The sequence below is a fragment of the Trichophyton rubrum genome (genome assembly GCF_000151425.1).
Source record: "Trichophyton rubrum CBS 118892 genomic scaffold supercont2.3, whole genome shotgun sequence".
Taxonomy (NCBI): Eukaryota; Fungi; Ascomycota; class Eurotiomycetes; order Onygenales; family Arthrodermataceae; genus Trichophyton; species Trichophyton rubrum.
In genome coordinates, this window is record NW_003456426.1 from 464,100 (window position 1) to 478,134 (window position 14,035).

The 14,035-nt window shown below is 48.6% G+C and overlaps 6 protein-coding genes across 6 annotated transcripts in view; 2 read left to right on the plus strand and 4 right to left on the minus strand.

Annotated features, from left to right (window-relative positions):
- Positions 1 to 72: 72 nt before the first annotated feature.
- Positions 73 to 1,748, minus strand: TERG_02900 (uncharacterized protein; the record flags this gene model as incomplete). Its single annotated transcript, XM_047747983.1, has 3 exons — positions 1,003 to 1,748; positions 357 to 956; positions 73 to 305 (listed from the first exon to the last, which is right to left on the minus strand). The coding sequence occupies exons 1-3, from the start codon at positions 1,490 to 1,492 to the stop codon at positions 73 to 75; spliced, it is 1,323 nt and encodes a 440-aa protein (XP_047603955.1). The 5' UTR covers positions 1,493 to 1,748.
- A 639-nt stretch (positions 1,749 to 2,387) lies between these two features.
- Positions 2,388 to 3,206, plus strand: TERG_02901 (uncharacterized protein; the record flags this gene model as incomplete). Its single annotated transcript, XM_003235801.1, has 2 exons — positions 2,388 to 2,733; positions 2,815 to 3,206. The coding sequence occupies 2 exons, from the start codon at positions 2,388 to 2,390 to the stop codon at positions 3,204 to 3,206; spliced, it is 738 nt and encodes a 245-aa protein (XP_003235849.1).
- Positions 3,207 to 3,486: 280 nt separating this feature from the next.
- TERG_02902 (uncharacterized protein) lies at positions 3,487 to 5,586 on the minus strand (the record flags this gene model as incomplete). Its single annotated transcript, XM_003235802.1, has 2 exons — positions 3,487 to 3,608; positions 3,681 to 5,586. The coding sequence occupies 2 exons, from the start codon at positions 5,584 to 5,586 to the stop codon at positions 3,487 to 3,489; spliced, it is 2,028 nt and encodes a 675-aa protein (XP_003235850.1).
- Positions 5,587 to 7,337: 1,751 nt separating this feature from the next.
- Positions 7,338 to 7,799, minus strand: TERG_02903 (uncharacterized protein; the record flags this gene model as incomplete). Its single annotated transcript, XM_003235803.2, has 1 exon — positions 7,338 to 7,799. The coding sequence occupies one exon, from the start codon at positions 7,797 to 7,799 to the stop codon at positions 7,338 to 7,340; it is 462 nt and encodes a 153-aa protein (XP_003235851.2).
- Positions 7,800 to 9,573: 1,774 nt separating this feature from the next.
- On the plus strand, positions 9,574 to 9,927 carry TERG_11917 (uncharacterized protein; the record flags this gene model as incomplete). The annotated part of the gene is made up of 1 exon (XM_047750954.1): positions 9,574 to 9,927. One exon carries the CDS (start codon positions 9,574 to 9,576, stop codon positions 9,925 to 9,927), a length of 354 nt encoding a protein of 117 aa, XP_047605770.1.
- Positions 9,928 to 13,535: 3,608 nt separating this feature from the next.
- Positions 13,536 to 14,035, minus strand: part of TERG_02906 (uncharacterized protein) — a gene marked incomplete at its 3' end in the record, with an annotated part of 3,864 nt that continues 3,364 nt past the window's right edge. Inside the window, exon 5 of the mRNA XM_047747984.1 lies at positions 13,536 to 13,973. Coding sequence (XP_047603956.1) covers positions 13,536 to 13,973 — 438 coding nt within the window. The remainder of the gene's footprint in view (positions 13,974 to 14,035) is intronic.

Below are 14,035 nucleotides of genomic sequence, written 5' to 3' on the forward strand. Positions count from 1 at the left end.
AGAAGAGCTCTTAGAGCCAGGAAGAAGTGGCAGCAGAAGTGATCTATCAGGAAAGCCGTGGAAAAAAGGAGCTCATAATATTGTCATGACGAGGATGTTGATCACGATCATCGAGTAAATCATCTCTAGCTTGCCAGATAAACGAGCAATGAGGGATTCAGAAGCAAGAGACGTGGTTCGGCCGCAGCATTTGCCGTTGTACGTAACGTTGTTGAGCTTGGCAGCGACTTGGAATACGGAGCCGTTGACGTTGCCTATGTTGTAATAGTCGACTAGGAGGAGGTTTGGCGGACGATTCCATTTCTCTAGACGGTGTAAGTAGATAGAATAACGAGTAGGAGGGAGAGAAGACGTGCCTGTGCAGTTACCGGCCATGGCTCCCATGCTGCCAAAGCCTGAGACTGCGTTGGTCTCGTTCAGCAGGACTGTGTTGGGCACGAGAATGTTGGCTCCGGCGATGCTGATCTCGAGATTCAGGTTGTGGTTGGCTATGTACATGCGTTTTCTGGCGTCGGCTTCGTTGAGACCAGGTGGTCGTTGGATATCGCACGGGAAGTTTCTATCCGTTGGGGAAAACGGGGTCTCCCAGATGTACGTGAACTCATCCAGGATGTAAGGGACTTCGTCGTGGTTGGCCTCGTAGTCCATGAAGACCATCGCCCTTTTACCGGACAGGATAATCTCAGATAGCGTAGGCCAGTCGTTCAGAGCTATAGAGTGATTCTTGGGTGTGTAGATATGGTCTATCAGCCCGGAGCTCTGGATCGGTGCAGTGAAGTTTTTCACTTTGATGAAGTCCCCGTTGCCGATGAGCAGGGAGACAACATCGTAAGGGTTGTCTCTGAGCCAGTCTGCTACCTTTTTCAGGTAGCTCTCCAGGGTGCCGGCGTTAAGCAGATCACACGAGCTGTGGCAGAGATAGATGGTTCCATTCACCTGGTGCGTTTGGAACTGGACTGGTAGAAGTTAGCATCGTCAGTAAGAGTAAGAAAGAGGACGTACGCATCCGGATTCCATCGTTGAGCTGGGTGAGGACGTCTAGCTCCTGGTTGCTGGCGATGTTGCCTGGCCGCACAAAGGGGCTGTTGTGAGCAGCCACCTGAGTGATGTTTCCGTAACTGCGAGCACAGAACTCAGCATACCCGTTGCATGGCCGCGTATTCGTCGGCTGGGGCGCTCTCGACGTCTCTGTTGCCGTAGCGTTTCCAGACAGCGTTGTCTCATTTGCAGTCACGGTGCTGGTGGTGTGGCTGCCGACCAGCAGGGTGTAGCTGGCCGAGGTAGTGGTATACAAGCTGTCAGACGAGTTTGTCGAGCTGCTCGAAAATGTCGACTGAGACAGCTCACTCGAACCGGTAGGCGTTCCATGGTGTATCGAGATGGATGTTGGGATATCTGAGCCCGTCAGGGTGATGGTGGCCTCTGCTGCCGTCCGCACAGGACATAGCAGGCCGGCCACCACGGCACCAAGAACCAACAGAAGAATTTCCATGCTGGTTTAAACACAAACAGAGCTATCTCTAGCTGTCCCTGTATTTTATTTCTTCTTATTTGATTTCTTTCAGAAGCCAACAGCGCGTCTAGTGACGTAACTGGTGGAGAGGAGATCAGCGTCTATCCCAGAGAAAGGGATAGAAGCTGAAGGCGAAGCTGAGGAAGAAGTTGGGAGGCTCTTCCGCGGATCCTTTCTGGCCGTCCGGCTGTCTCTTGCTGGTCATCTGCTTGTCTGTTTGCTTGCTTGCTTGCTTGCTTGCCTGCCTGCTGTGTGCCTGCACAGCCTGATGATCACGCAGCTAGGCGGGCGCCAACTCGTTCTCCTGTCTCTGATGTCCCTGGCCGGTGGATTCACTCGGTGTTTCCCCGTCTCTAAGACGTCCTCTTGCTCTGATTCACCTTCACGGAACAGTCACTGTAACCTCCCGTATGCTTCTGCGGCTTCTCTGTGGCCCTGTGTCACGGTTGAAGTTTATAGTAAGTAGGGCCGTCCAGACTGGCCGCGGCCGCTCGACTGGCCCATGACGGCCCTGGTGGCCTTCTATGCAGCGTCTTATTGTCCTCGGCCGCTGTCTATTGTCATTCTCTATTGTGTATTGTCCCGTCGAGCCGCTCAATTGCTACGTGTCAAAGAAAAAGGCCGAGGGTTGACGTGGAAAGTCGAGTTCTTCGCTTTGTCCCATTTTGGTTCCCACCAAAAGACCCATAAAAAAACAAAAAAACATCATCGACAATTGCAAGTTACAACACCACCACCACCACCACCACCACCACCCAACGACAACGACAAACGACACGGAGGAGAATCAAACAATATATGCAAGACGCATCGTTGCTTTATACTTGCTTCTGGAATTACTCTGACACGGATAACTGACGCTGCACTGAACACAATGGTGGACATCGTCCCGCTCTGCTCATACCCATCCTACATCTCGCTGCTGCCCGCAGTGCAGACCTGCAACATCACAAACCTCCCCGAGAATTACTTTCTTAAGTACTATCTCTACCATGCACTCTCATGGCCGCAGCTGAGCTTCGTTGCCGTTGTCCGGGACTGCTCCAGCAAGTCAAAGGACCCATTCGCGCCTGCCGCAAACCCAAAAGTCGTTGGATATGTGCTCGCGAAGATGGAAGAAGAGCCCTCGGACGGGCTGCCACACGGCCATATCACAAGCTTAAGCGTCATGAGAACACACAGACGGCTGGGAATCGCCGAGCGCCTGATGCGGATGAGCCGTACGTCTAAAGAAAACCCAGAAAAATTGGAATGAATGAGGTATATCATGGTGCAGATTAAGCTAACATATATGTGGATAGAACGAGCAATGGCAGAGTCTCATAAAGCGCACTACGTTTCCCTCCACGTCCGTGTCTCGAACACCGCTGCTCTCCGCCTCTACCGTGACACCCTCGGATTCGAGGTCGAAAAGATCGAGCCTAAATATTACGCTGACGGAGAGAATGCGTACGCCATGAAGATGGACCTGACTAACCTATGGTTAAAGGACGATGAAGGGTACAGCGTCGGCCTAGACGGCAAGTCATTCAAGAATACAGATGAGGATGCTGACGAGGGCGACGAAGTTGGTGACATGGGCAAGGCTGGTGACGAAGCTAGCAAGGAAGAGAAGAAAATTAGAGTCAAGGTCGGCCGAAGCTTAGGCGTGGGAGATCTTGTGGAGCGGAATGAAAGTCGAGCGCAGGCTTAAAGGGATATTCCCCCCAGACTGGGATATTTGACGATAAAAAGAGAAGATACGAAACGAAGTTCTTATTATGTGATATCATGCCTACTTCACAATGAAGCACGAATAGTGTGGATATATTTTTTAGTCTTCATCGCATTATAGTAACTATACCCAGGAGATAGTTGGAGAGCAGAGACTAAAAAATTGTCATTCATTTGAGTAGGGTTCAAATTATATCATTATCAGTATTTAATACACGGCAAAAAGTAAGACTTGCTTTTATTAATATCATATCCAACAACTACTGCTTGACATCCTTCATCACCATTCCGGCCGCCTGGGGAGTTTGAGGGTACTCTCGAGGAGGAATATTACTTGATATGTTCATATCCTCCATCCTTCTCTCCAGGGGAATATCCGGCTCTGTTTCTAATACGTTAGCATCACCGTGTTGCCAGCCAAAAATAGGGGTAATTAACAAAGCAATAAACGAACCTTTGGCTTTTCCCTTGCCTTTCTCCTTTGCTCTCTTACGCTCTTCCTTTCTAGCTGCCTTCTCCTGTTTTCTAGCCTGTTTCTCCTGCTTTCTGGCCTGTTTTTCTTCTTGTTTGAGATTCTTGGCGGCCTGCTTCAGCTCCCGTTTCTCACCTTGCAGGCTGCGTATCAAATTAACATAGTGATCCTTGATCTCCTGCATGTCCCTCTTTATCTCGTCAATGTTAGAACCGAATTCTCCTCGAGTAGTAGATGGATGTCCCGCTGCACGGGAACTGGAGCCGCCGCTGCCGCCAGACTTGGCACCACGACATCGTCGACCTGCTGAGCGGAACTCTCTTCGAGCTGATTTCAGTGCTTTACAGTCTCGTCGCAGCTCCTTCCTGCGTGCCCGGTAGTCTGCTGTAGAGAGTTGTCTTTGCTCTTGCTGCTGCTTGAGATTCTGAAGGGCAGTCTTGAGAGCGGCAAGCTCGCCCTTTTTCAGATCGGAGTCGGAAGAAGCAGAATCTAGGGATTCAGAGGAACTGCTTGACGAAGAGGACGAAGATGAGGACGAAGAAGAGACAGAAGCGCTTCTTGCTCTTCTGCCTCTCTGCTCGATGTGGCCCCATTCGCGTCCTCGCTGACCCACCGGATCGGCTTTATGCCGCCAAAGTCCCCAGTCAGAGCTACCTGGCTGACATCCTTCAGGACCCCAAGTATTTCTACCTTGTCCGGGTCCTCCATAACCTCGACCTGCCCATCTACCATGATGGTGGTGAAAGTGGCCATGGCCACCAAACCGGCCGTGAGGTCCATGATGACCACCCCATGATGATTGGGCTTGGTCTCTGTAAGTAGTAAAATTGTGGATAGCTCTGTTTCTGGCATCCATAGCCTGCTGCTGGACATAGAATGCATGTGCATGAGCATTTCTTTCCACCTCACGGCTGGCTGCTTGAACCTGCTCGCTCACCCTTCTGCTGTGCTCCATAGCCTGTTCTGATACATACTGGCTGTATCTTTGGACTTGGTCCGAAATCATTGAAGCAATGTTATTCACTGCCGCGCCAGGGTTGAAAACCCACACGCCTGGTCCACCCGCAGGGCTAGATCTATATTGATATTGGTTATCTGAGCTTCCGCTTCCTGCTGATGCTGCTGCTGCTGCTGCTGGGGGGTCGGCGGCGTTAGTTGTCTGCCGGTTCTGCTGGCCACGTCGTACCGTGTTGGGTGGTTGAGGCAGTTCAGGTATTTCTCTTGAAGTAGTGTCCATAGGATTTTCAAACAAAGGCCGACGGATATCATCGCGAGATCTGGATGAGGTGGTGTTTGGATAGCATGAAGGACACAAAGGAGACTCAGGTTGGCCTCCGTCTTCACGAACAAAACAATAAACTATCACAACCCTACGCGGCTGGAAAAAGTTGACATTCCACTCTGTAACCACTGCTGTAATCCTCCATTGTCGCTCTTCCTCGGTCTCTTGCGGTCTGTCTTTTCGATCACGTTCAATCTCAGCACGCAGCTTTTGTGGTAGCTGAGGGTGATTCGACGCCGGTCCAAGATGCGGTGGTAAAAGGTAATTCAGAAACGTATCCCAATCATGTTGTGTGATCTCTTCAGTTCTAGAGCGCCAACAGCGAGGATACTTCGAGAAGTCTTTGGCCTGGCTTCGCCTGTAGAAGACTAGGGTATGTTCCAGGACTTCTGCGTCAGAACGTGCAGTCAACGACAGGCCACGCTCACTGAAATATGGCACTGCAGAAACAAAATTCGGAGCCTCTACGGCATGGGTATATGACGGAATGTTTTCTGCTGATACCTGGCTTGCGGCATCATTGATCGTGGAAGCCGGAGTCAGAGGGTCGGTTGGGGTGTAAGGCGGAGGTGCGTCCTCCTCCGGATGGATATGTGTGAGAGTCATGCTGGCAGTTGATAATTAACTAACCCAGAACTTGTATCTAAAGATTGAGTATCGCGCTGTAGTTATATCTCTTGAACATCACAGGCAGCAACAAAAGAAGCGACGAGGGGTTGTTTTGAGGGAAACTAGGCGTGCCCAATATTTAAATAGAACAAGGCTAGTCCGTCCAAATACGAGGCTCGCTGAAGGCAGCAGCATTTCTCAGCCACATTAAAGAGCTGCAAGTCTTGCCGTTAGCGTGCATATTAATGTTGTTGCCTGGAATTCATGGGATCGTTCGCGTGCCTCTACTGAAGTGGACAACAATCTTGGAGTATACCAGCCACCATCTCTGGTGCAGAGGGCATTGGCAAGTTGCGGAGTAACTCCTCCAGCCTTCTCGTCCGTAAAGGCGGCCCGCCTATTCCCCATTATTGTCTCCTTCCTCAGCCTCTCAACTCCGGAGCTAGTAAAGCCGTCTTCGGAATTAACATTTTTTTCGGGAGTTCTGTCGTGCCATCCCCTCGCGTCGCTCCAGAAACGCTCGCTAGAAATTGCAAAAACCAAGCTCAAAGTAATGTGCTGAGGAGTTCGTCTACTTTGTAAATCTCCAACCAAAGAAGCGCCAATGCTAAGTAAATTCATGAGAACATCATGACGACCAACTTTTCGTCCAAACCATTCAATGCATAAAGATGTCAGGTAAAGGAATATGAACCGCCCCAAAACACTAATCCCAAGCATCTCCCCATCCGTCATCATCTAGCGGCTCATCTTTAGGTTTTGTGTCGATTGTCTTTGCTGGTTTGATAGGGGCCTTTGGTTTAACCTCTGTTCGTTTAGCTTGTGCTGTGCCGGAGCCTCCCTGCGTGGAAGACTTCTTTAGCCCCTTTGGCAACGGGTTCTTTGATTTGGACTTCGATTGACTAGCTAGCCAGCCTGCAAAGTCGGGTTCTCCATCGTCGGCAAAATTATGAGGGCGTGATGATATGGCTGGGTTGGGAGATGCTGCCTTCTCAAAAACAATCGGTTCTTGGTCTTGCGTGTCTGGCTCATCATCAATGGCTTCGTCCATTGCGCCCCAGTCGTCAAATGCATTGCTCTCCTCGTCTTCTAGTAAATCAGGAGTAGCTTGGCTAACACCACCGTTTGCTGGCTGTGAGAATTGTGCTACATTTTGTGCGAGAGTTGGAGTTGTGGATCTGGCCCGAGAAGGTGGCAGAGAGTTATCGACGGCCTTTCTATTGGGCTTCGGTAGCGCTGGCTGGATTGGCTCAATAACTCCCTTAGTTTCTCCTGCTTTACTCGTGAATGAGGAGATTGCCCATCCGGCCCACGATGCTGCCGTGTTGGCCGGGCTAGGTAGTCTGGCTGCTGCTACAGACGAGTCTGCCCGTTCCTGAGGTGGGAGTGCGGTATCTGCCATGGTTGAAGTAAATTTGCGGATCCGTTGCAAGTATATGTCTAAACATTTGTTTGCCTGGTCACGAACAAGCCTATGAAAATGATGTTAGGGGGTATTGATATTAAATTCTTGCCAGGAAGCTGTAACATACTTCTCCTTGTCTATGAGCGCAGGGGAGATTACAGGTAGGACTTTGACCGCACAATCTTCTTCAGAAAAGAGGTCAAACGTAGCCGCCAGAGCAAGAAGTCCGGCATTCCGTGCATGGACAAAAGGGTCTCTTAATGATCGAGAAAAAGCCGCAACAAGAATCTTTGGCCGAGACTAATTACACAGTTAGTCAAGTCCAGTCCGGTTTCTCATATACTCAACTTACGCTTGCAGACAAGTTTTTAGCAATTTTACCCAAGCATATGGTGGTATTTGTACGGATTCCAGGCTGTTCATCATTGGCAGTTTTTGCAAGATATCGAACCAGTTCGCCGTTGATCGTGCGGTCTGATAATTTGCCTATAATTGCTAAGACAGCTTTGACAGTCTGTTCACGGACAACTGGGGCAAGATCCGTAAAGCCAGTGACCATTTGAGGGAATATCTTGTCATTCACAGTTCTCTGGGGAAGCCGGTCGATCATGAGGGGGAGATTATCCAGTAAGCATACACGTATAGCTCGGTCTGGATTCGCAAATAACCGAACAAGGACGGGTGTAAGTTTCTGGGAGTATTCATCATCACTAAGTTTGGTCCCGACTTTCAAGATAGTTGAAAGCACTTTTGGACCTCCCCCACCAAATTCAACCGATTTAAGGAGCTCGGGCAAGACTTTCATTTTAAAGAAATCCTCAGGATAGTCATCGGATAATTCGTCAAGTTCACTGTTTTTCGGATTAGTGTATAATGTAATTAGAAATTCAGCTTCGTTAACCTACTTAATAAATTGTTCTCTTTCCTCTTCACTTTTAAGTCCTAAACTCTCTATATCCTGGGATAAGCGGATTAAGGGAGTCTGGAAGAACCCTCCTGAGCGTTTCCCCTGCTCAAGGAAATGCGCTACGCTTAGTCGTAGTTTTGGGTTAGGATTCATAAGTTTCTTATAGCTGGGCCGCATGCTGGGAGGTACGTTTGAAGTCTGACCAGCTTGTTCAGGCCCCTGAAAGGATCCATTGAAAGCCTCGTATATGAGAACTCCGAAGTTATATGCGTCCACAGCGAAGAGTGGGTTGTTTTTTATAACATCCCATCCACCCTTTAGTATTTCCGGGGGGTTGTATCGCCGTGATTCTGGAAGAATACTGCCATACGTCTGCATCCCTGTCAGAAACTACACAGCTTTGTAAAGAACACGGGAAAGGGGGTCATACATATATCACCGGGGAGTCTTCCTTCAGGGAGCTTAGAATGTCGAAACCGGCTAATTTCCATTCCCCACTTTCTCCAGTGTATACAGATGATACTCTGATCGCACCATGTACGGACGCGGCATCTTCATTTATAAATTTTAGAGTAGACTAGAACGCCATATGAGAATAGCTTTCAAGGCACACCGTAGGGAGATTTGATACTCACGGCGATGGTATATAATCCCCATTTTATCGTTTCCTCAGACATACTTCGCCTTTTAACCGGCCATGATAAGGGAATGACTCGCTCTACAACAATGTAGATTTGTGTTTCCGTCTGTTTTCCGCGTCAATCCAGATGATATCCCAACCCCCATATCCGGTAAGGGAGGTTGTCAAATTATATATCGTACCTCGATGGTTTCTAGTACTTTTATTACGCCGGGGTGTCTTAACGTCCGTAGTTTCCGCAACGCATTCTTTGCAAGTGGAAGATATGACCTATTTTGAAGGATTTCAAAGGTAAATATGCTGCATGAAGAACCGTCTTCCTACATTATCATAGATGGTAATTAGTAATTATCCATCCAATGCTTAGAGGGATAATAGTTGTTTAGGTACCTTCTTGGTGCCATTGTGAAGACTCCATAATGAGTCTCCGTTGTCCACTCTGTCACCGAGAGTATAAGGAAATGAGCTGCTCTTTGCAATCGCAGAGGCGACCGCGGACTTTAGGAAATCCATGGCTTCTGGCTAGCAAGCTTTTTGCTACGGTATAGTGTCCTTACTCCGAGTTGTACTCAGAGACCAGTTAAGCCGCCAACTGCTCGCACGGGAAAGTTAAAGTCGAATAGACGGGCAGCAGGTTAGGAAATATAACAGGCGTATACCAGCAACAGCCGGTAGAGGTACCCAGGGAGTTTCGAAGTCAAGTAGCGCGTGGTTCTCTTGATCGCTATCTAGACGTTGTTATCAAAAAAACTGCCTTCTTAGTTGCTATCCGTGCTTCTTCCCAGCTCGGTCTAGCGCGCTTGTCTCTGTCGCGATATAGAGTTTAGTCAGCATTTACACGCTTAGTCATAATACGATGGCCTATAGCATGATACCACGATAAGGAAGAACAATCAGGGGGCTACAGGCTAAATATAGGAACTCATTGGAAGTGAAGGAAGAATAACATAAAGATAAGAGAAATTGTTAAATTGATGGTTGGAAGCCATCCAAGTAAGGCTAGTGAATAGTATAGCTAGAGATGTAAACCGAATGAATTACCCCAAACCAGACCATTCTTCCACGGAGTCAGCAGGTAGGAACAGTGGCATTCAAGCGAGTCGTCGTTCGAAGAAGGTATCAGAGGAGTCCGGCGTTTTCCCTCTAGAAGGTAGTGCCGGAGCAGGCAACGAAGCCGCCCTTCTGAGCACCAGAATGAGTAATCTCACCAGCCCTCTGGCAATCCTTGGTGATAATAACGCGGTCAGGTCCGGGGACGCCTTTACATACCACTGTCAGTCACTGCGTATTGGCTTTTTTTTTTTTTTTAACCCTCCTGATAAGCGACATAAAATAGATAACTTACCTCCCTTGTATATTCCAGACTTAAGCAAGGGGAACTCGTAAAAAGGACCCTTGAGGCCCCTGATTTGGAATTTCTCGTAGTTATTATACTGATGGGGGTATTTGCCAACTTGAGTGTGCGCCTTCACATGTGTGCAGACTGCAGCATCGGCAGCCTTGACTTGTTCGTCGGAGTACATATTGCTGCCGCATTGGATGGCACTGGCAGCGGCCACGAAGGTGAGGATGGTAAAGAGCTTCATCGTTGTTTTGAAAGTGTTGGAATGGATAGGATTGGTTCGAATCGTCTTTGATTGTTTGAAGAGATGCTTCGTTGCCTGGAGATCAAGAGAGGGATCATCAGGGTCCTTTTATACCTTAGGTCTCGCCATCGGACAGGCTGATGAGTATCAATGATAGGAAGCATCCAAGTCCAGAGCCAGCCGCATCCACAAGAGCGAAGTCCGTCTACATCGTGGCATGGTGAAGATAGTGATGGAGTTAAGAAATGCGCCTAACATTGGCTGACGGCCGAATAATTCAGGCAGTTTTCATCCTATCCTTGGTATGGGCATCATGGTCAATCAGCCATGGTGTATGGGTATATGCCAACAAATCCAGGCTATCTTCGTCCTCTCACTGGTTATGGTGGGCTGGCTTCTTGGTCAGTCAAACCATGGTATACGGGCATATGCGAATGAACCTGGGTCATCTTTGCCTGCCTGGCCCCTGGCTCTGGAGCTTTAAGAGAATAAAACAAGACCATAGATGCAGGCTGCCTGCGGGCCCGGGGGATCTGCACTCCTTGTGTTTGCAATAATACTTTGCAGCGGGTGAAGGTGTCGTTGGTTTTGGGTTTGGATATTCTGAAAATTAGGCCAATGAGAAAATTCCACCACCAACTCTGCATCTGATAGGTCGGAAGAGCATGCTGGTCCGCCGTTTGCGCTAGCGACGAAAGAAGAATAAGCTTAATTCTCCGAAATGATTTTCCCTCAGACCGCCCAGTGCCAAGCAGGGAGCCCCGTGCATCCTCGCTCTGATGCCGTTGGAATCAAACTGCTGCACTCGCCATGAAGAGGGACAGATTCAAGATCTATGATCTCCGGGATCTTAACGACTGCTAACCGATATCTTGGCTCAAGGGCCATGGGGAATCGGGCGCCTTTTGCTCCCGCGTGTTCGAAAAGATGCGACTTGCGCGCTTTAACTAATGTCGGTATGCCACAGTTCGGCGTTTAGTCCCGTTTGTTTGATACTTTGAGTATGTGGATGCCGAATGGCAGGTCGAAAACTCCTTTCCACCTGCGACAGCCTGTCCTTTGGCTAGTGCAGACAATCGGTTGGCTCTTTGCCCTTGTTTTGATTCCACTAACAGTGACAGCAAGTAGAATAAAAGGAGAGATTAGGAGCTATTCCAAATCTAGTCTAGCGCGTTTGTTTCGAGCTACCAAACTTCAACGTCCAGCTTTTTCGCGATTTTCAGGCGACCTCAGCATACGCGCCTTCGAACGAGCACCCGGGGGCAACCCAAGTGTACCATGAGACAAGGGGCATAAACTCAATAAAAATACCCGTGCCCGCTAGCTAAGCATATATATACCTTTGCAAAGGAAGGTGAAGTCATGTTGATATGAGCTTGTCCTGGTAAGGTAAGATATCTCCTTACGCATACACACCCCCTTACTGCATCGCCATATATCTCATATACACACGCCTCGATCTCCTATGATGCGAACCTGGTAAAAGGTCAGACTTGGACAAAAAAGACAAACGTGTTGTCGGCTCCCTTGCTGCCTCTCTAGAAACGGGTCTCCGAACGACCGGACTGGAAACCAGCTTGATATCAAGCAGCTGTGCCTCAGACATGCCTTCGTGCTTCTCACCCCTGGTATCCTAATGCATTTATTTCAATGAGGGAGACTGCGCAACCTGCTATCCTCAGCTGCAATCCAATGATTCCCCTTCCTGAGTACGGTGCCCATAATACCGCATACATGAACAATTACCGCTATCTGGAGCTCCTGGTCTGCTTCTCCGCCGTGAGGATACAGGAGCTAATGGCAGTGGTTGACAAATTCTCTAAAAAAAAAAAAAATTTAACATACGCTCATGCAACGGGACTTTGGCTCTTGGCTTGACTCCAATACAGCTTGCGGCCCTCGGAAACCAGGAGCAGCGGAGGTCATGTCTACCAGGAGGAACGCGTTGATATGAGATGGACCTTCTCGGCCCGGCCCATGTTTGATGTTTGGATTCACGTTTCTAGAGGGAGTCTCTGGGAGCTGATAGCCATGTCTTTTCAAGAGTGATGTGCAATCATAACTGAAAAGACCTGAGGAGATGTTTCCCATTTTCCATTTTTCAGCTAACTACCTTTCAACTACATGTACAGCTAGCTAACATGACTTACTCGATAGGGCTTGCTCTTTCTTTTCGTCGACAGAATGGCTTCGCAACTGCGAATTGCGAAAATGTTGATGGACTCTTAGGACCTTATTAGTATGGAAACATGATCATTCAATAAAACTACCTCCCCTAGTTCAGTTACCATCAAGTCGTAACATTTCACGGGAATACGAATAATCCCAAAATCAGTAATAGTAAAGCCTCACTTCTTCTCCTGCCCCTGCTTGCTTCTTTCCCTTCATCGTCATCACTCCATTCGAGTAGTCCTCAAACTTCATTCACGTCACCTTGCTCCCACTCTCTCCCCACACTAGAAACTTGAAAAATTAAAGCCCGAAAAGTGTCATGGTCATGCCACGAAAGAAAAAAAGAAAAAGAAAAATAGTAAGAAAGGAAGAACAGATGAAAAACATGAGAAAATCATTTATCAACTCCCCGTACCCCCCTAAACGATTTTCTCTCTTGCCACATCCCCATTGATTCGGGCCTACCTCTTTCTCCTTCGTCGGCCGAATAGCTGCTTATAAGTTGGCATGATAGCTAGCTAGCTATGCAGGACTAATGGGTGCCTGATGAAATGTTGATAATATCGCTAAGCCATTATGATCGATACCTCCATCATCTCCGTATATTCGCTTCTGACCGAGTGAACAAGGAAAGGCCGGAGACAAGTTGCAAAATTGGTCTAGAATATGCAGATAATAGTGGCTGAAGCATAGTAGGCTGTTTGGCGACAAAGATTCGGTCAATGTATGCACCAAAGGCATAGATTAAAGCTTGTATCCGTCAGTTTATCTTCATACTTGATAAATGTAGAATCGGCCACAGATACCTATCCAGTCCCATTAGCATACAGTGCGGTGTTGTGATAACGAAGATACAAGAAGAACCTACCCGTGAAGCCGGTAGCGTGAGCCCTGACAAGCGAATGAGACGCCCGTGTAACTATGCCCTGCTGTAGTAATTGGGGGTCCAGTAAAATTGTGGAATGTACGGCACCATGCGGTCCAAGCAGGTGGCAAGCGACTGTGACTATTTGGACGGTTGAGGTTGATGGGGCGAGATTGAATGACCATACATATATGTAAGGCGTGTAAAGGAAAAAAAAGGGATAGAAATCAAGTGGTCTATATTTCACTTGTCACGAGCCAGAGTTGTCCGGAAATAGAGGATCATGGAAGTAAACGAACAACACAGATGGTGTTACACCGTCAGTTTTCGACCTCAGCTTAAGAAGTAGAGTGGTGGAGAACGTGTGGCTTTCACTTGACTTCTTCAGGGGCTTCGGTTGGATGGACATTTGGGGTAGGGGCGGGAGGCGGGCCGCCTTGCGGTTGCATGGGAGGTGGAGGCCCATGAGGTAATTGATTGAAGTTGTTATTGTTGCTGTTATTGTTTTGGGTTTGACTACGGTATTGGTGGTGGGGGTAGTTATGGGCTTGGTGCGGACTAGAGGCGAAGTGAGGGTGTTGCTGGTGGTGGCCAGGACGCATCGGGGGCATATGGCCAGGTTGTTGGGGAGCGTAATAGCCTTGTCCTTGCTGTCCGTTCATCGGCATCATGGGCTGAGGCGGAGGTCCTTGCTGGGAGCCCTGGTGCATCATCATGGGTGCACCACGACTTGGACTAGGGTACCCGCTATGTGTCTGCATTGGAGGAACATGCTGCGGATAGACATGGCTAGGGCTAGGAGAAAACATCTGCATGGGAGGGTTGTACGGAGTCATGCTTTGCGGTGGCATGTTCATGTATGGACCGTTCG